Consider the following 20,147-nt stretch of genomic DNA (forward strand, 5'->3'; position numbering starts at 1 on the left):
AGTAATATATATATTTATCAAGTATTTACCTCATTCAAAGCAAATGGCACAAATTAGAGATACATGTAGATGAGCTAAACAGGGTCCCTGACTAGATAAATCTTAGGTTCTGGTTGGTGAAAGAGACATTAGATGGATAATTGTGCACTTATTTGTTTAATCACAAATTGTGAAGAGTACTTTGAAGGACAAAGGTAATGTGAAACAGGAGTCCCATCTGAATCTAGTGGATCAAGGAGAGTGTCTTTGAAGAGATGATATTTCACCAGAAGAGCTGAGAATTTAAAGGAGATGGTTAGAAAGGGGTTTGGCCTTGAGGAAGAGAAAGGCATTCCAAGCTGAGGCAGCAGCATGGGCAAAAGTTTCTGGAATCATTTTGCACTGTATGAGATCCTAAAAAGAAAAAAGAATTAATGTCTTCCTTTAAAAAAGAAAGGTTGGTAAGTTTTCAGAATTAAGATGGCAGAATAGTAGGGGGTCCCTGAGCTTTCCTCGTCCCTTGAACAGAGGCCTCCTCACATGTACCAAGACTACTGATCATAGCGTGTTCCAAAGTGCTAGCTTCAGTTCTGGTGGAAATAGGACCATGCTTTTAAAAAAAATTTTTTTTTTACTTCTATTTTTCCTTTAATTTTATTTATTTATTTTCTTTTTTTCTTTGGAATCAGAGTTATAGTTTTTTGTTCATTTGTTGGTTTGTTTCTTTGTTTCTTTTCCTTTTTTCTTGTATCAGGCTTTTTTTCTTTTTCTTTTTTTAAATCAGGCTTATCTTAACAAAAAAAAATCAAAGCACACCTAGTTAAAGATCCAAAACTCCCCTTGCAAGCAAGAAGGAACTCCATAGAGGACTGACCTGTGGCAAAGAGCAGCCAAAACACAACAGCAAAAGGCACACAACATACACCAGAAACACTTCCTGAAGCATCAGGCCCTGGAGAGTATAGATCCCCTTGTTAATATACTATTACTGTCAGAACAGAAAACACAATGTGCTTTCATAACACACAAGAGACAGAAACCTAGACATATGGCAAGATGGAAGAATTCTCCTCAAAAGAAAGATCAAGAAGAAATCACAGATCAAAACAGATTTGCTCAAAACAGATATAAGCTATATATCTAAACAATAATTTAAAACAACAGTCATAAGAATACTAGCTGGGCTTGAAAGAGCCATAGAAGACACAAGAGAAACCCTGTCTACAGAGATAAAAGACCTAAAAACTAGCCAGGCCAAAAAAAAAACTGAGATGCAAAACTGACTGGATGTAATCACAATGAGAATGGAAGAAGCAGAGGATTGAATAGGTGATATAGAAGATAGAATTATGAAAAATAATGAAGCTGAAAAGAACATGTAAAGGAAACTATTAAATATGAATATATATATATGAATCAGTGAGTCCACAAAGTGCAATAATATCTATATCATAGGAGTCCCAGAAGAAGAAGAATGGGAAAAAGGGGTGGAAGGTTTATTTGAACAAATTACAGCTGAGAATTTCCCTAATATGGGGAAGGAAACAGGCATTTAAGTTCAAGAGACACAGAGAACTCCCCTCAAAAAAACAAAACAAAACAAAACACATAAGGTTAGAAGCAGACCCGTCCACAAAAACTTGGCAGACCAGAAAGCAGTGACATGCTATACTCAACATGCTAAATGGGAAAAATATGCAGCCAAGAATACTTTATGCAGCAAGGCTGTCATTCAGAATAGAAAGAGAGATAGAGTTTCCAAGACAAGCAAAAACTAAAGGAGTTCACGAACACTAAACCAGCTCTGAAAGAAGTACTAAAGGGGACTCTTTGAGTGTGAAAGAGAGACCAAAAGCAACAAAGACTAGAAAAGAACAGAGACAATCTACAAGACTAGTGACTTTCCAGGTAATACTCTGGCACTAAATTCATATCTTTCAATAATTACTCTGAATGTAAATGGACTAAGTGTTCAAATAGAAAGACATAAGGTATCAGAATGTGCTATGGTGAGCGCCGTGAAGTGTGCAAGACTGCTGAATCACAGATCTGTACCTCTGAAGCAAATAATACATTATATGTTAAAAAAAAAAAAAAGAAGAGCAGGAGGGGAAGAATGGGGGCGGAAATTGGAGGGGGAGCTCAACCATGAGAGACTATGGACTCTGAAAAACAAACTGAGGGTTCTAGAGGGGAAGGGGGTGGGGAATGGGTTAGCCTGGTGATGGGTATTAAAGGGGGCACGTTCTGCATGGAGCACTGGGTGTTATATGCAAACAATGAGTCATGGAACACTACATCAAAAACTAATGATGTATGGTGATTAACATAACATAATAAAAAAAAGAATGTGTACATACACACACACACACACGCGCGCACGCGCACACACACACAGCAAAACCCATTGATATGCTGCTTACAAGAGACTCATTTTAGACCCAAAGATACCTCCAGAATGAAAGTGAGGGTGTGGAGAACCATCTATCATGCTAATGGATATCAAAGAAAGTTGGAGTAGTCAGTCTTATACCAGACAAACTAGATTTTAAACCAAAGACTGTAATAAGAAATGAAGAATGGCAGTATGTCATAATAAAAGGGTCTATCCAACAAGAAGATGTAACAACTGTAAATATTTATGCCCCCATCTTGGGAGCACCCAAACATATAAATCAATTAATAACAGACTTAAAGAAACTGATTGATAATAATACAATAATAGTAGGGAACTTTAACATCACATGCACAGCAAAGGACAGATCATCTAAGCAGCAGATCAACAAGGAAACAATGGCTTTGAATGACAAACTGGACCAGATGGACTTAACAGATACATTCAGAGCATTTCATCCTAAAGCAGCAGAATACACATTCTTTTTGAATGCACATGGAACATTCTCCAGAATAGATCACATACTGGGCCACCAATCAGGCCTTAACCAGTACAAAAAGATGGAGATCATACCATGCATATTCTCAGGCCACAGTGCTATGAAACTTGAAGTCAAGCATAAGAAAAAATGTGGAAAGACTACAAATATATGGAGGCTAAAGAACATCTTACTAAAAAATGAATGGGTTAACCAGGAAATTAAAGAAGAAATTAAAAATACATAGAAGCAAATGAAAATGAAAACACAATGGTCCATAATCTTTGGGATGCAGCAAAGGCAATCTTAATAGGGAAGTATATAGCAACACAGGCCTACCTCAAGAAGCAAAAAAAGTCTCAAATACACAACCTAAACTTACTCCTAAAGAAGCTGGAAAAAGACCAGTAAATAAAGCCTAAAATCAACAGAAGAAGGGAGATAATTAAGATTAGAGTAGAAATAAATGATACAGAAATTTAAAAAAACAGTAGAACAGATCAGTGAAACTTGGAGATTTCTTGGAAAGAATTAACAAAATTGATAAACACTTAGCCATACTTATCAAAAAAAAAAGTGAAAAGACCCAAATAAATAAAGTCTTGAATGAACGAGGAGAGATCACAACCAACACTGGAGAAATACAATTATAAGAGACTGTTATGAGCAATTATGTGCCAACAAACTGGGCAATCTGGAAGAAATGGATAAATTCCCAAAAAACATATAAACTACCAAAACCTAAACAGGAAGAAATAGAAAATTTGAACAGTGTTGTCACCAGCAAAGAAATTGAATCAGTATTCAAAAATCTCCCACCAAAGAGTCCAAGGGCAGGATGGCCTCCCAGGGGAAATTCTACCAAACATCTAAAGAAGAATTAATACCTATTCTTCTGAAACTGTTCCAGGAAATAGAAATGGAAGGAAAACTTCCAGACTCATTCTATGAGGCCAGCATTACCATGATGCCCAAACCAGACAAAGATCCCACTAAAAAGGAGGATTACAGACAAATATCCCTGGTGAACCTGGATGCAAAAAATTCTCAACAAGATACTAGCTAATCAAATCCAACAGTACATTAAAAGGATTATTTACCATGATCAAGTGGGACTTATTCCTGGGCTTTAGGGGTGGTTCAATATCAACAAACCAATCAACACGACACACCACATTAATAAAAGAAAGGATAAGAACCATATGGTCCTCTCAATAGGTGCAAAAAAAGCATTTGGCAAAATACAGCATGCTTTCTTGATAAATACCTTCAAGAATGTAGAGGTAAAGGAAACATACCTCAACATCATAAAGGTCATATATGAAAGACCCACAGCTAATATACTCCTCAATGGGGAAAAACTGAGAGCTTTTCCTCTAAGAAAGGGGACAGGGATGTTTACTCTCACCACTGTTCTTCAACACAGTACTGGAAGTCCTAGTCTCAGCAATCAGACAAGAAGAAGAAATAAAAGGCATTCAAATCTGCAAGGAGGAGGTCAGACTTTCACCATTTGCAGACAGCATGATACTATATATAGAATATCTGAAAGACTGCCCCCCAAAATTGCTAGAACTGATACATGAATTCAGCAAAGTCACAGGATATAAAATTAATGTACAGAAATCTCTTGCATTTCTATACACCAATAATGAAACAGCAGAAAGAGAAATCAAGGAATTGATCCCATTTACAATTGCACCAAGAAACCATAAGATGCCTAGAAATAAACCTAACCAAAGGGGTAAAAGATCTGTATGTTGATAACTATAGAACATTTATGAAAGAAATTGAAGACAACACAAAGAAATGGAAAAGCATTCTATGCTCATGGATTGGAAGAAAAAATATTGTTAAAATGTCTATGCTACTCGAAGCAATCTACACATTCAATGCAATTCAGATCAAAGAAACACCAGCATTTTTCACAAAACTAGAACAAACAATCCTAAAATTTGTATGGAACCAGAAAAGACCCTGAATAGCCAACATAATGTTGAAAAACAGAAGCAAAGCTAGAGGCATCATATTCCCAGACTTCAAGCTGCATTACAAAGTTGTAATCATCAAGAGATTATGGTACTGGCACAAAAACAGACACATAGATCAGTGAAACAGAATAGAGAACCCAGAAATGGACCCTCAACTCTATGGTCAACTAATCTTTGACAAAGCAGGAAAGACTTTTGGAAAAAGACAGTCTCAACAAATGGTGGTGGGAAAACTGGACAACAACATGCAAATGAATGGAATTGGACTGCTTTCCTCCAACACACACAAAAATAAATTCAAAGTACAAATACAAATACAAAAATAAATTCAAAATGGATGAAAGACCTAAATGTAAGACCAGAAACCATCAAAATCCTAGAGGAGAAAACAAGCAGCAACCTCTTTGACCTCAGCTACAATGACTTCTTACTAGACATGTCTCTGGAGACAAGGAAAACAAAAGCAAAAATGAACTATTGGGACTTCATCAAGATAAAAATCTTCTGGACAGCTAAGAAAACAATAAACAAAAGTAAAAGGCAACAGACAGAATGGGAGAAGGTATTTGCAAATGACATATCTGATAAAGGGCTAGTATCCAAAATCTATAAAGAACTTACCAAACTCAACTCCCAAAAAATAATCCAGTTAAGAAATGGGAAGAAGACATGAACAGACATTTCTCCAAAGAAGACATTCAAATGACTAATAAACATGTGAGAAAATACTCAGCATCACTCAACATCAAGGAAATACGAATCAAAACCACAATGAGATACCACTTCACAACTGTCAAAATGGCTAGAATTAACAGCTCAGGAAATGACAGACCCTGGTGAGGATGCAGAGAAAGGGGAACATTTGCGCTGTTGGTGGGAGTGTAAACTGGTGCAACCACTCTGGAGAATAGTATGGAGGTTCCTTAAAAGATTATAAATAGAACTACCCTTTGATGCAGCAATTGCACTACTAGGTATTTATCCAAAGGATGCAAAAATGCTGATTCGAAGGGGCACATGCACCACCCTGATGTTTATAGCAGCATTATCAACAATAGCCAAATTATGGAGAAAACCCAAATGTCCATAGACTGATGAATGGATAAGGAAGATGTGGTGTGTATATATATATATGTATATATATATATAAAATGGAATATTATGGAATATATAATCCAATATATAATAATGGAATATTACTCAGTGACCAAAAAGAATGAAATCTTGCCATTTTCAACAACATGGATGGAACTAGAGTGTATTATGCTAAGCAAAATAAGTTAGTCAGAGAAAGGCAAAACTATATGATTTCACTCATATGTGGAATTTAAGAAACAAAAGATGAACATAGTGGAAGGGAAGGAAAAATAAAATAAGATAGAAGCAGGGAGGCAAACCATAAGAGGCTTAACTATATAGAACAAACTGAGGGTTGTTGGAAGGAAGGGGGATGGGCTAAATGGGTGATGATATTAAGGAGGGCACTTGTGATGAGCACTGGGTGTTATAGGTAAGTGATGAATCACTAAATTCTACTTCTGAAACCAATACTACACTATATGTTAAGTAACTTGAATTTAAATAAAAAAACTGCTTTCTTAACTCAGTGATCACTGTGGTATTCTAAGAAATTAATACAGCAATTCTTATTTTTAAAAGCATTTGGCTACATTAAACTACCCCTTTTCTGCTCCCGTTTGTCAGGGCATCTTGTATGGTTTTAATCTACATTTATCTAGATTTAATATAGATAACCAATCACTGGAAAATGCTGATCTACTTTACAAAGAATCATACCTTTTTATTATAATCTATTCTCAAACTGACACTTTTATTTTTCAGTTGTATTTGATGTTATTTCTCTACCTGTCTCCTTTCAGTCTTGAAGGAATTTTTTCCAGTTTTTAAATTATTGGAGTTCCATGAGTCAAATTTTCATATGGAAAAGAAGCTAAACTTAAAACAAGCTGGTTTCATGTTGTTTCTCACAGAAAACCAATTAGTGCATTATTCACTGCCATGAAAATTTTTTCGTACATCTTTTGTGAATGTGTATTTGAATTCATATTTTCAATATCACAAGGAAAATAATGTGAATTTTTAATGTATTTCCATTGAAACTTAATGAGTTTTCATTGTGTCATAAAATAAATTCTTTTTTTTTTTTTAGGATTTTATTTATTTGACAGAGAGAGACACAGCAGGAGAGGGAAAACAAGTAGGGGGAGTGGGAGAGGGAGAAGCAGGCTTCCTGTGGAACAGGGACCCTGATGCGGGGCTCGATCTCAGGACCTTGGGATCATGACCTGAGCCGAAGGCAGATGCTTAACGACTGAGCCACCCAGGCACCCAATAAAATAAATTCTTCAATGAAAAAAATGAAAATAAAAAAATAAAAAGTTAAAGTTGGTAAGTAGCAGATGTTTTCCATAATTATGTTTCCACCAAGGGCAGGCTATGTTGTTGCTATGTGATTTTACCAGCATCATGCAACATCAGTAGGGAATACTGAGAAAAAATCTGATTGGGAAAAGGGAAAACTCCATGGAGGAAATTATATTAAGAGTTTAAAAGATAGTATGAGCTTCAGTAAACATAAATAAACTAGAGGATAAGAAGCTACAGACCAAATGAATTATTCTAAAATGTAAAATTTTTGGTATTAGCAAGATGGTAGAATTTTTTGTTTATTTTTTCTTAGGTCTTTCCTCTGGGTTCCTGAAACACACCATGGAATCTGCTGTCAGAACCACTTACAATAAAGTTGTCCTATTTACAGGTTTTTGATAAGCTGTTTTTATTCTTTAATGAATAAGAAACGATGCCATTATCCCCTACAAAATAGCTGAGGTTTTACTTGAACAAAATCTGTTTGGAAATGCTAAGCTGGTTACACAGAACTAATATGCCTCAAGGTGGTCATTCTCTCTGGATTAAAGCTGTGGAACAATTGTGGCTCCTGTTACAAGGAAAACGACAAAGGGCCATTATGAAAAGGGACAAAAATCTCTGTTCCCAGGGGGGCACTGACAAGCTGAAAGTCCTCCTCTACATGCCAACACAAAAGCCTGATTGCCTCAGATTGTTTGTTTATGTAAATCAAAAGGCTGCCATTAGTTCAGCAAGTGAGGCTGCCCAGCGACAAAGAAGGTGGTGATTGGCTGGATGCTTGCTCCTGGGCTGGTGGCAAATCTGACAAATCCTATTGCTTTTGTTCTAAGCTCTATCTGGACACCTTTAGGAAAAGCAGTTTGTTATTATGTACTGAAGCAAATACTTTGTATTCTCAGAGTAGGAGGTGGAACTATAGAACTTGAAGGGGAGAGAACACATCTAGCAAAGATCTTTTCCTTCAGTTTCTCCAAAGCTTTCTTTGGGTTCTTGGACTCAACTGTACATCATGACAGACGTTCCAGGGACACTCAGTCAGGCTGAGTGCAATGGGGATACACCACCTGAAAATGGTCAACAACCAATCACTAAAACAAATGAGGGATCCAGTGATGTGGATGGTACCTCACCATACTACAGGGTAGAACCCCATCTTGAAGACTTACCCACAGAAGGAAATCAGGAGAAAAGTGAAAAGTTACAAGGGAATATGGTAGTCAACTGGTCCACTGATGAGAAGATTCTAAAAGGTAAAGCATTTTCCTTTCTCTTTGATTTGTTTGATTTAATTTGTAAACTCACTCGTGATCCTTTTGATAAACTGTTATGATGGGAATGTGCTGTCCATTCTCCCACCCATGTCCCTGCCTAAATGTGGCCTCTCATTCTACTGGGGCTGGATAGCTAAGGACCAAACCTCTGCCTCAGGTCAAATCCAGGCTTATTTATTTGATAGCTTTATGACCCTGGGCAACTTCCCTAGCCTCCTGAAGCCTTAGCTTTCTCGGTTAGCAGAAGACAGAAATATAAGTACTGCCATTTGTAGGGTTGTTGTGAGGATTACGAAGTGTTGGTTAAATGTTAACTACTGTTATTTATTATTATTATGGACAGCCCCATTATTATTTAAGCAAAGGAAATTCAGCACTTCAAGTTTTCCTTCTGAAATATACCTGAACATGTCTGAATTCATGGTTCTATAACATACAGACGGAAAAGGAGAGGTTATCCTTATGTTTAGAAGTAGGAACCAATAAGAAATGAGTTGGGAGAGTGAAATAGCTACTTTTAGTGATCACATTGCAAATCAAATTGATCTACCTAGCTAGAGTCTAAATTGATAATTTATTTACACTTGAGCTGCTCAAATATTATAGTGTTAATCTTGTGGGTTTTTTTCCCCCAGAAAAACCCGAAGAGAATCTTTTTCTTGTTCATAAGGCTATCACAGATCTTTCTCTCCAAGAAACAAGTGTTGATGAAATGACATTCAGAGAAGGTGAGAGGAACTTCCATTTTGTACACAGACATTGTCTGACTGAATATGGATGGCAGTTTTTGCATGGGATGTTTTGTGAATGTGATGTCGAAAAAGCAATCCAGGCAATGCCTTCAAAAACTCAAAGCTGCTATAGGCAGATAAGGGAGTAGTCCTGATTATCTGTGGGTTTCACCTTAAAAAGTATTCCAGAAGCATCAAGACTGAGACTGCATGGATTGGTATAACTGATTGACATGTCTTCACCTGACAAAATGATATTAGTCTCTTAATAAGTTAGTCCACTAAATCAATTCTTTTGTAAGATTTATTTAGTGTCTCTAAATCTGTGTCAGGCACCTTGTGAAATGTGAATGTGTTACCTAAAAGCTTACCACATTGACATACATTTTAAAGTAATATTATAAATTTATTTGATCTATAGAAAAATTCTAGGCCTCTGTGTAAGCAGAAAATGGTTATCTAATTCTTGTTAAAGAAATCTCCCAGGTGATTAAGCTCATTTTAATTGTGTTCTTTCAGAAAATGAGAGAATAAAAAGAACACTGATTTTTAAGTGACTTATATTTCAAATAAACTCAAGAGACTAAGAAGAACAAAATCTTTTAGATTTTACCTCTAAGAAGATACCTACGTTGAAGCAATTTCTAAATCAAGTGCAGGATAAACACATATTAATTGATCACTCATTTCCTCTTTTGCAACCATAAACATCTTATCTCAAAATTGAAGTCGATTCATTAGACCTTGAGCAATTTAGCTTAGTTAGGACCTTAATAGGCAAAAATGGAAGAGATTATTATTTTTTTAATATTAGAACATCACATAAAACAGTAGATGCCAAGGAAGAAAAGGATGTATAATTGGCAGTTTCTTGGGTTTGTCCACTTTGCTTGGACACCTCCCAGACTATCTGCTGTCCCTATGTAGTGGTGGAACAACCACTATTGTAATAATGTAGTAAAGAACAACCATCATTAAGCTTTTACATTATCACAGGTAATTTATAAAACTTAAGCTTTAAGCCCCGTGAAATGAACTAAATAACTTCTCTCCCCTAATCTTTCTGTTTCCAATGTAGCAAGTTCTCACAGGCAGTGCATCTAGAGAACTTTCCAAAAAATTTTTTAAATTTACATATTTATTTGGGAGAGAGAGAGAGAGCACCCAGGCAATGGAGAGGGGCAGAGGGAGAGGGAGAGAGAGTCTCAAGCAGACTCTGAGCTGAGCATGGAGCCTGACATGGGGCTTGATCTCATGACCCCGAGATCACGATCTGAGCTGAAACCAGGAGACTGACACTTAACGAACTGCACCACCCACGTGCCCCAAGACCTTTTCAAATATCTGATCAGAAAGTCCACTGGAGACAACAGTTTGCTAGGATCTTTCATTTTATCAAATAGAGAATCAAAGCAGGCTGAATTTTTTAAGTAGATGGTGTCAGGGTGAATTTTTCCCTGAATGAATCCTTTTGTGTTTGGTGGAACATATGTTTTCCCTGTAAGGCACATGTTGGTATCTTCAGTTTTCACAATGACAAACAGCTATAAAGTCTCCAAAGAGAATACTCCTGGGTTGAAAAATAGCAAGATGCTAAAAATATTGAGGAAAAACTATAATTTAAATTCAAGAAGTAATTTCATGCATGACAGCTCCATGCCTGAGTCATGGTGTGAGCAAAAAATCAGCTTCTTTGGTTCTTATGGAAAAGAAGACAATAAAAGAAAGTTTAAGATTATAGCAAACATGCTAATGTATATTTATTTATAATGTAAAGAACATTGACTGGGCACCAACAACCTGATAGGAACTGTGTACAACCAGTTAGGAATGATAATCCATCTTCACTTCTATCTCTTTTTGTAAGTTTACATCTGATTCCTGTAGTTGGGAAAACAAAAAAATGAAAAGAGCATGAAAAATCTTGACTGGTAATGGACTTGTAAAAATTTTTCAGTGAAAGTAGAAAGCTGTGGCGGGGAAAGGCAAAGAGGAACATTGCCTCTCACTTTATTTAAAGACTCTTGTGGTGTTGAAAGGGAATAGTGAACGGAAGGAAGCCTGACAAAGCACACAATCTAGACAGTATTTTCAAGTCACGCATAGACTGAAGCTTCTCACAGAAGTCCCTTTAGAGGTGAAAGCCCAGAGAACAGCCTCCACTCTAATTCTTTTGAGCATGCTCAATAAATATTGTTAAGGATATGCTGATGTGATCTGTTTGAAAAGTGAAATTTGACATGAATTAAGCCTTGTAAAAGTCACTATATGGTACCAAACAACTTGAGTTAATTAGTTGTTATTAGGGATATGTCTAACATGACAGGCTAATCTAGCACTGTATAGAGATGACCACAACATGGTTTTAAAGCTTGGCTCTCTAGAAATCAATGGCAGATCTTAGATGACATTGTGTGTGCTTTGGTGGGCTTGGTGTCACTGTTAGCCCAGCATATGACTCCTGACCATCCATGGCCCCCTGCTCCTCCTTCCACAACAGGAACTTTAGCACAACTCTGAGAAGCATGGTGGCAAATACTGAATGTGCTACTCTGAGCATGCCCAGATGTGGGAAGTCATTGTTTTTACTACTGGAAGAAAGCCTTTTTTTTCCTGTGAGATATTTTTCTAATTTTCCTTGCGGAATATGTGTGTGTGTATGCGTGTGTGTGTAAGAGATAGGTCCAAATATTTTATTTTCTATGTTCACATTTCCAGTCACTTCGGGCTAGACAGGATTTTAAAAGTCTGTCTCAGGAACACCAGTCTCACTAGATACAAAAGTCACAACAAAAAAAAAATGTTTCATGGTCAAATGAAGTTGAGTTGTCGACTTCTTAGAGATTCACAATATTCATTGGTATTTTAAATACTTGCATAAATTCTGAAGCTTACTTAACTGTGTTTAATGCAGTATTTTCCAAACTAATCTGACAGTACAACCCATTTTATTGTGTAAAACATATTATTAACCCACAGAATGATATCCTATAAAGCACGTGTGGGGAAATGATTGTCCAGAAACATAATTTAAAGAATAAGAGCTGGGTATTTCAATTACCAATTGATTTTGCTACAGGACATCAATGGGAGAAGATTCCTCGGAGCATCAGTAGCCAGGAAATAAGTAGACAAAAGGAAAGGATTACTGAACAACCTCTAGAAGAGAAGGAAGAGGAGGATGGGAAGAGCAAAGCTCACCAGGCAACTGAAATGGAATGGTTGGGATTTCGGAAACCTAGCCAAGTTGATGTGTTGCATTCTAAACATGAGGAGGAGCAAGAGGTTTGGGATGAAGAAATTAATAATGATGACGATGATTGCAATGATGATGAAGATGAAGTTCGAGTAATAGAATTTAAGAAAAAAAATGAAGAGGGTTCTCAATTAAAAGAGGAAGTTGATGCAAACGAGGACTCGCCACTGAGCAGCCCCAGTTCCCAACCTGTGACACCTGAGGAGCAGCCAACCTTTGGGAAGAAGAGTGATATCTCTAGAAATGCTTATTCAAGATACAATACAATATCCTATCGGAAAATCAGGAAGGGGAACACCAAGCAGAGAATTGATGAATTCGAGTCTATGATGCACTTATAAACTAAATGGAACGAGGAAATTCTCCTGCCCACTAAAGCAAAAGCTAATTCTATTTTCCTGAGATGCATCTTTGCATGTCTTATTTGAGTCATCCCCTTTAAAGATGTGAAACCTTAATCTCTGTTTCACTGTAGAATAATATGGAAATAATCCTAGACAAAATTCAGTCTGGTAACCTCAAGTCAAAAAGCTTTAGATTCATTCGTGGGCATTTGCTTTTTAAAATTTCACTAATACAGCCTTGTGTGATAAGCACTAAACAGCAAACAGCAAGCACCCCTGGAGAATCTGGCATGATTTGGCTTTAAAAGTAGCAACACTGAGAAATACAGTCATCAGATGAAAGAGGACTATGAGAAATGACCTGTATCTCTTTTGGTGTCTTTCTTCCTGCACACTGAGGGTGCTAGAAAGTCTGGTATTAAACTTCTCTTTCTTTTAAACATGTTTTTATAGACACTGGCAATAAGCTGTCCAAAATGTTTTGCTTTTTCTATTATCTTCAAATAAGATTTTAAGTGGTTTTCCTTAGCCTTTAGAGTGAAAAGTCTGTACAGGCCTTCTTCCTAGGTGTTACCATTCACTGAATTTTCTCACTAGAGGGGCCGAGCAATTGTCAGTCAGGAAAATTCTGACTAAATGTTGGCTTTATGCACTCAAGATGAATAAAATCCACTGTGAGGTTGATATAGGGAGGGGCTAGAAAAATTGGTGGGCAATAGACTAAAGAGTCAGATACTTTATTTCTGTAACTGAAAATAAAATCTCGTCTAGCACAGTTAAAGTCATTACAAGTGAAAATGACAGCTTTAGCACAATTTTAAGAAAATACCCCTCTCTATTACCACACTTTCTCTTATTAACAGTATCTCAGAATAATTTTCTTTCCTTAGAAACCCAAGACAACTCTAGTCATAACTGTACTAGTTACTATGATAATGGAAATAATTATCTTAGGATATTTTCAAAGTAGAATGTGAGTATGTATTTTTAGTGAGAAAGCTCTGATAGTTGTTGGGAATATATAATTTACTGGACCTCAGCCCAAATCAAGATGCTTAAAATTGTGCCTATGGAGCTTCACTCAAGCCAGTGTGTCAAATAATGTATTAAATATTTATGAAAAGGGAGAATCTATATTTATATTCTTAGATAGTTTCATAATTTTTCATTTCAGGCTCCCGTATATATCACCCTGAACTTTCTGTCACCACAGATAAAGATATTTTTGGCCCTGCAAATAAAAAGACAATTCCTTATTGTCTGAATGTAATACAGTCTTCATTGTACTATTCAACCCTTTGTTTATTTCTTTTTCACTTTGTGAAAATACCCAGATTAGGCCTTCTTAGATTATTGCTTATTTATGTGTAACAAATCCCACACATTCTAATGGAAATTTCTTTAATTCTCCCTGGTCATATAATATATTTCCATGGTATCATATACTATTATTTACTGTTTACAAGACTCAATTTTGAATTCAAGATTGAAGAGGTTCTTTTATCCTTTCAAACAGATATTTTGCAACCTGATCATGTAAAAGTCTGTTGCTCTTCATCTGTAGAACCTATAGATTTCCTTCTTGATAATCCAAGTTTTCAGAAGGAAGCCAGGGAAATCAGGTGTTTATTGGTAAATTTAGGTAAAAGATTGGTGCACTCAGACAATTTCCTATTTATTTAGATACTCTGTTCCACCTGGACAACCTATTTTCTTTTCTGGATTACTGATGACCCCTACAATTTTCTACTTAGCTTCAAAGCACGGTATTTTATTATCCATCATGGAAGAGGAGCATATCGTTAACCTACCATCAACAGAACCTCTATTTCTAATTGTCCCAGCAGAAGTGTTGAATTCCTGCAGAATTTGAGTGAGCTGGGTGGTCTATGGTGTGACATGGCCAAGCAACTGGATCTTATGGGGATCCAACACATAGTAACCCTGGCCTTTTTAGCTTTGTGCTCTTACCATATAATTAACCAAACATGAAAGATTTTGTCAACAAAGACTTTATCAGGGTATGTTCAATGAGCAAATGCTCAGTGCTTATGGGTGAGGCAGTGTAGCTACAAAAGAGCACGGAAACTACTCTTTGACATTAATGCCCATTGCCCTGTGCTGCCATCTTACACTAAGGCCACAGAGTTAAGTGATCATAAGTAACATTGATGGGGTTAGGTGACTATTTAATTCTTTATAACCTAGGAAAGGCAAGGGTATGGTTCTGATTTCAGGAGGGATATTTAACATATTAGACACTCTTACAAGACAAGGTAGAACACAAATTGGTAACTATACTGGAAGATTTACTGCTTTTGTGATTCAAGGTTCAGGGGTAGATGGAAGAAGGACTCTGGTACCTGTTAGGAGGGAAAATTGATTTCTGTGAGAATGTTGCTATTTCTTACATGACTTAATTTTTCTTAGTTTTGGGGTGAATAGGAATTAATAAAAGCTCTATTTGTCAATATAAAATTTACCTTTTATATAATGCTACACTGGAAAACGTGGAATATGTCAGACTCTATTATCTGTCTACAATTTAAATAAAGAACTGTTGTGTCTGACTTGCTCTCAATAAAAGTTTGTGTCCCTGTTTTTGGTGTCTAGAATTTTTTTTCTTTCGCTGCCCTTTAAAATTTAGGAAGAACGCTTGCATATCAGCAGCTATTAAAGACCATTAAGAAATGCTGCTTTAGAAATCAAGAGAACCCCTTATTTAAATTCAAAAAGCATTATTTCAAAAAGGTCTTAAAATGATTGTGTACAGAATTGCAAAAAGAATATCTGGTAGTTGGTATGTAATGTTCATGAAAAATTTGTATTATTTTTATAGGAACTGAGCTCTTGTTTTAGATACACCTTAACTCCAACAACTTGAAAAACATATATATATATCTTTATAGCCATCAAGGTAATACATTTAAACCATGCTGACACTTTTATAGTCATTGTTTCTGCATATTTACATGGGATAGTACTTTTGGCACATTTTCAAATGAAGAAAGGACATTTAATTTTTCAAAGTGATAGGAAAAACATTTAAAATAAGTAATAATAGAGAATTATGGCAAAAGATAAAGCACCAGAGTATCATAAAGAAGAAATATGTTTGACCATATGAGAAAGGCAACTACTTTTAAAGGCTTAACATTCATTGCTCTATAAAAACAAGAGGGCTATAAAAAGTAATATCAGAAGTTATAGCAAACATTTGCCAATATTAAAATATCAGACAGTAACAAAATAAATATGAATACCAAAATGTGTATACAGCTCATGAGGAACATGAGGTGACTAAGCTATACAATCAACATAAACACAATGACATGGGTAGTAATCAACAGCAGAAATCACCCAACAGATACAAGGCAAACTACAAAATCAAAGGGCAATACCTGGTAATCAACTGACAGTGTGGGAGAGTCTTGGAAATGAATTTGGAAAGTAATCTGAATTTTTAGGTAGCGACTTAAAATTACATATTTGATTCCTTCTTTATAATAACTTCAGTTAGTAGAGGCTGAAAAATTGGGTACTTCAAAATGTTCAAATTAACTCCAAATTCCTTTATATTCCATTGTTTCAATCTTGTTCTCCCATTAACAGAAGTTTTTAGGTAATCAATGAGAAAATTCACTAATTTGACCTTTGCCTTCTCTTATTTTTCTGTCCATCTCTGATAGCTAATATGTGTAAAACTAGCAACATCTGGGCAGTTGTTTGAAGGAGAATTAAGGCATGTGCATAATCTAAAATGAACAACAGGCATCTTGATAATTTAGAATTTGGTTACTCCCTTCCAGTATGGAAAATGATACCCAGAGTGAAAGTCCACTGGAGATACTTTTGTCCAGAAGGCCAGATGCAAAATGGTACACTTAAAAGAATTAAAAATATCCAAAAACATTCATAGTTTTCTTTATATTTATAAGCAGGAATTCTTGGTCTTATTTTCTCCCACTTCAAAGCATAAAATATAGAGACTCATTATATATATATATACACACACACACATATGCATATGTGAATATATGAATATATACACACATTTATCTATATGGGTATATATGTATGTATACATATATATTTACAAAAATCGATGTTTTTGGTCAAGCAAAGATAATCTAGGCCCTCAAAAAATTAGTGTTTATATCTAATATAAAGGTTTTATTTATATAGATATTTATGACTAATATCCTTGAACTGGTAAATACCAATCAATCAATAATAAAATAGAAAGCCCCTGTTTTCAAAGATATTATTTGTTACTTATTTAATGGCAACCGTCATCATCAGAAACTCACCATATTAGAAGTTGCTCTATTTGTTGAAAAATGAGAACTTTCCTGTATGTTTTTGCAAAGCAATGATTCACATAAACTTGCAAAGAGACCCTATTGGGATGGTAACTACTAGTTGACCTATTAGGTTGAAAACAGTGGCATTGAATCTGCTTATTGTGATGGGATTATTTTTCCTTTCTGTTAGGTGTCAATACCTACCTGAAATAACATCCATTAAACCTCATCAGGAGTATTTAATACTTTACATAGCTTACCCAAACTTTTCCATGGAATGGCTATTTGCCAAAAATAAATATTTTATCTATTAGCTTTGGTTAGTGTTCCTTTCCTCATTTCAAGGCACTTGGCTCATAGCAATTTTTGAATAACCTACACAAAAGTTGTAAAAGCACTATGGTGACAATCTACACAATGAAGTAAAAGTTACAGGCTTTAGTTTGTATTTTAAATTAAGGGACTCTTCAATGTTTTACTTCCCACCTCTGTTGAAATTGGGCAATCTGTCAGTTTTGATTAATGGTTGGGGGAAGAAAGAGTTGGCAGTATTATTTACAGGGAAGCAATTTCTCTATGTCTGCTTCTCCTTCTCATATTTATTATAGGAAATGGAAAAGAATATGTCCTGCATGAAGTCAAGGAGATAGACAACTGCAAAGCAGGTGGGGATAGCTAACCTTAAGCCTACATTTCAGTTAAAGGAAAAGGTGCAGCCTCTATATCACAGCCTAGGGAGATCTAAGACATTTGCCTTCACAATGAAGGGATTTTAATTAAGCCCACACAAGTTGACTGCCCTGCTTAAAGAAAAAAAAAAAAAAAACAAATCATAGCAACATGTTGTTGTCAAAGAGACTCTTTTCTTCCTCTTCTTTTTTTTTCAGCCAGATAGAATGAAAACCAGATTTCAATCTCTTACTAGTGGGATGATCTTAGATAATACCTCTCAGCCATCCTCTTTGCATAATGAGGAGAGTAAGACCTAATTCACTGAGTTGTGTACAACAGTGAGATGGGGTACAGTCGGTGCCTAGCACATGGTAGGTACTCAAAGATAATCAGTTCTCATCTGTTTTCCCTTTATTCCCTATAAATTCCTTGTTTGTATCAAAGATACTGGAATCCTCATCTGAGGCGTAGTTTCTTTTCTGTGTTTGAACATGGAAGTTAAAGTTGTTAAAACAAATAAAGATGGTACTATCTGGCCAGCCTCAACCCCACTCTCTTGCATGAGAACCCCTTGAAAATCATCCTAAACCATTCATAAATTCAAGGTTGACTGGAGAATTTGAATTCCTGTACACTAAAACTGGTATCTTTGCTCCTCTACAATCCCTAAGGCAATACTATAAACAAGGTGTTTTCAGATCTAAAAGAATTTTCCAAATTAGTTGTGGAAAACTAACAATATGATTATGGCATATGGTGGTTTTGGGCCCTGTGAATGACAGCTGATTGAATGTCAGCAAGCGGAATTGAGCAAATTTGATGCTGGTGATAAAACATGGTTGTACCAACAACAGCTGTGTCATCCTTCAGGGAGAAGCTCTGGGTAACTGTTGAAAAAGAGAAGGGAACTGTGCAAACCAAAAGTTCAGAAGCACTCAGATGGTCTGGTAAGTTAGTTTTTGATCAAATAAGTCCTGTAAAATATCAAAACTATGCTTGTGTTTAAAGTAACAAAATGTATAGACACTTCTCTAAGAGAAGTCAATGACTCAAGCCAACCCAAGGAAAACTCTGAAGTCTCCCCATAACATAGCCTCCTACTGAAGAATTTAGGGTTGAATAGGACCCTAATGTGTCCCACTCAGGGGTTTCTCACTAGAAGTGCCAGAGGCCTAGTAGCATTTACACCTTTATTGCAGTCTTCTGAAAACAAAATGTAGAGGGGTAATGCTTTAGAAAGTGTTGGTAGTGGTTGCACCAGCTTGCATCCCCACCAACTGTGTAGGAGGGTTCCCCTTTCTCCGCATCCCCGCCAACATCGGCCATTTTCTGACTTGCTCATTTTAGCCATTCTGATTGGTGTGAGGTGGTATCTCATTGACGTTTTGATTTGGATTTCCCTGATGCCGAGCGATGTTGAGCACTTTTTCATGTGTCTGTTGGCCATTGGATGTCTTCTTTGCAAAAATGTCTGTTCATGTCTTCTGCCCATTTCTTGATTGGATCATTTGTTCTTTGGGTGTTGAGTTTCATAAGTTCTTTATAGGTTTTGGATACTAGCCCTTTATCTGATATGTCATTTGCAAATATCTTCACCCATTCTGTCAGTTGTCTTTTGGTTTTGTTGACTGTTTCTTTTGCTGTGCAAAAGCTTTTTATCTTGATGAAGTCCCAATAGTTCATTTTTGCCCTTGCTTCCCTTGCCTTTGGCAATGTTTCTAGGAAGAAGTTGCTGTGGCTGAGGTCGAAGAGGTTGCTGCCTGTGTTCTCCTTTAGGATTTTGATGGACTCCTGTCTCACATTGAGGTCTTCCAACCATTTTGAGTCTATTTTTGTGTGTGGTGTAAGGAAATGGTCCAGTTTCATTGGGGGGGGTGGGGGATGGGTTAGCCTGGTGATGGGTATTAAAGAGGGCACGTATTAAATGGAGCACTGGGTGTATACGCAAACAATGAATCATGGAACACTACATCAAAAACTAATGATGTAATGTATGGTGATTAACATAACATAATAAAAAAACATAAAAATAATAAAAATAGAAAAATAAAAAAGGAAGTAATTAAAAAATAAAAATAAAAAGTGTTGGTAGGAGATTTCATAATTAGTCAATACTCTGCAGTTTAGGCCTATAAAAAGATTTCCAATTAATGATTAGTTCCTTGCATCTTAGAGTAGTTGAGTAAATACATGGTAGAAGCTCTTTTTAAAATTCTTTCCAAGAACAAACATGTCATGTATGAAAACAATCCTTTGCTATATCAACAATATAGATTCCAGTAAAGCTTTTTCTTATGTCAAGGTGAAGTCAGGAAGATGATACACTGAACAGACT

The 20,147-nt window shown here is 36.0% G+C and overlaps 1 protein-coding gene across 2 annotated transcripts; it reads left to right on the forward strand.

The window, feature by feature from the left end:
- The first annotated feature begins 7,147 nt into the window (after positions 1 to 7,147).
- On the forward strand, positions 7,148 to 15,436 carry ERMN (ermin). 2 transcript variants are annotated; one of them, XM_025855765.2, is made up of 4 exons: positions 7,148 to 7,252; positions 7,545 to 8,484; positions 9,141 to 9,233; positions 12,316 to 15,436. In XM_025855765.2, the coding sequence occupies exons 2-4, from the start codon at positions 8,244 to 8,246 to the stop codon at positions 12,831 to 12,833; spliced, it is 852 nt and encodes a 283-aa protein (XP_025711550.1). In that variant the 5' UTR covers positions 7,148 to 7,252; positions 7,545 to 8,243; the 3' UTR covers positions 12,834 to 15,436. The 2 variants fall into 2 exon arrangements, with proteins under 2 accessions (XP_025711550.1, XP_073740017.1); XM_073883916.1 differs by lacking the exon at positions 7,148 to 7,252 and having other exon boundaries at positions 7,544 to 8,484.
- Positions 15,437 to 20,147: the final 4,711 nt, after the last annotated feature.

The sequence above is a fragment of the Callorhinus ursinus genome, unplaced genomic scaffold (genome assembly GCF_003265705.2).
Source record: "Callorhinus ursinus isolate GAN/ISIS: 27379988/994484 unplaced genomic scaffold, GSC_fseal_2.0 scaffold2, whole genome shotgun sequence".
NCBI lineage: Eukaryota > Metazoa > Chordata > Mammalia > Carnivora > Otariidae > Callorhinus > Callorhinus ursinus.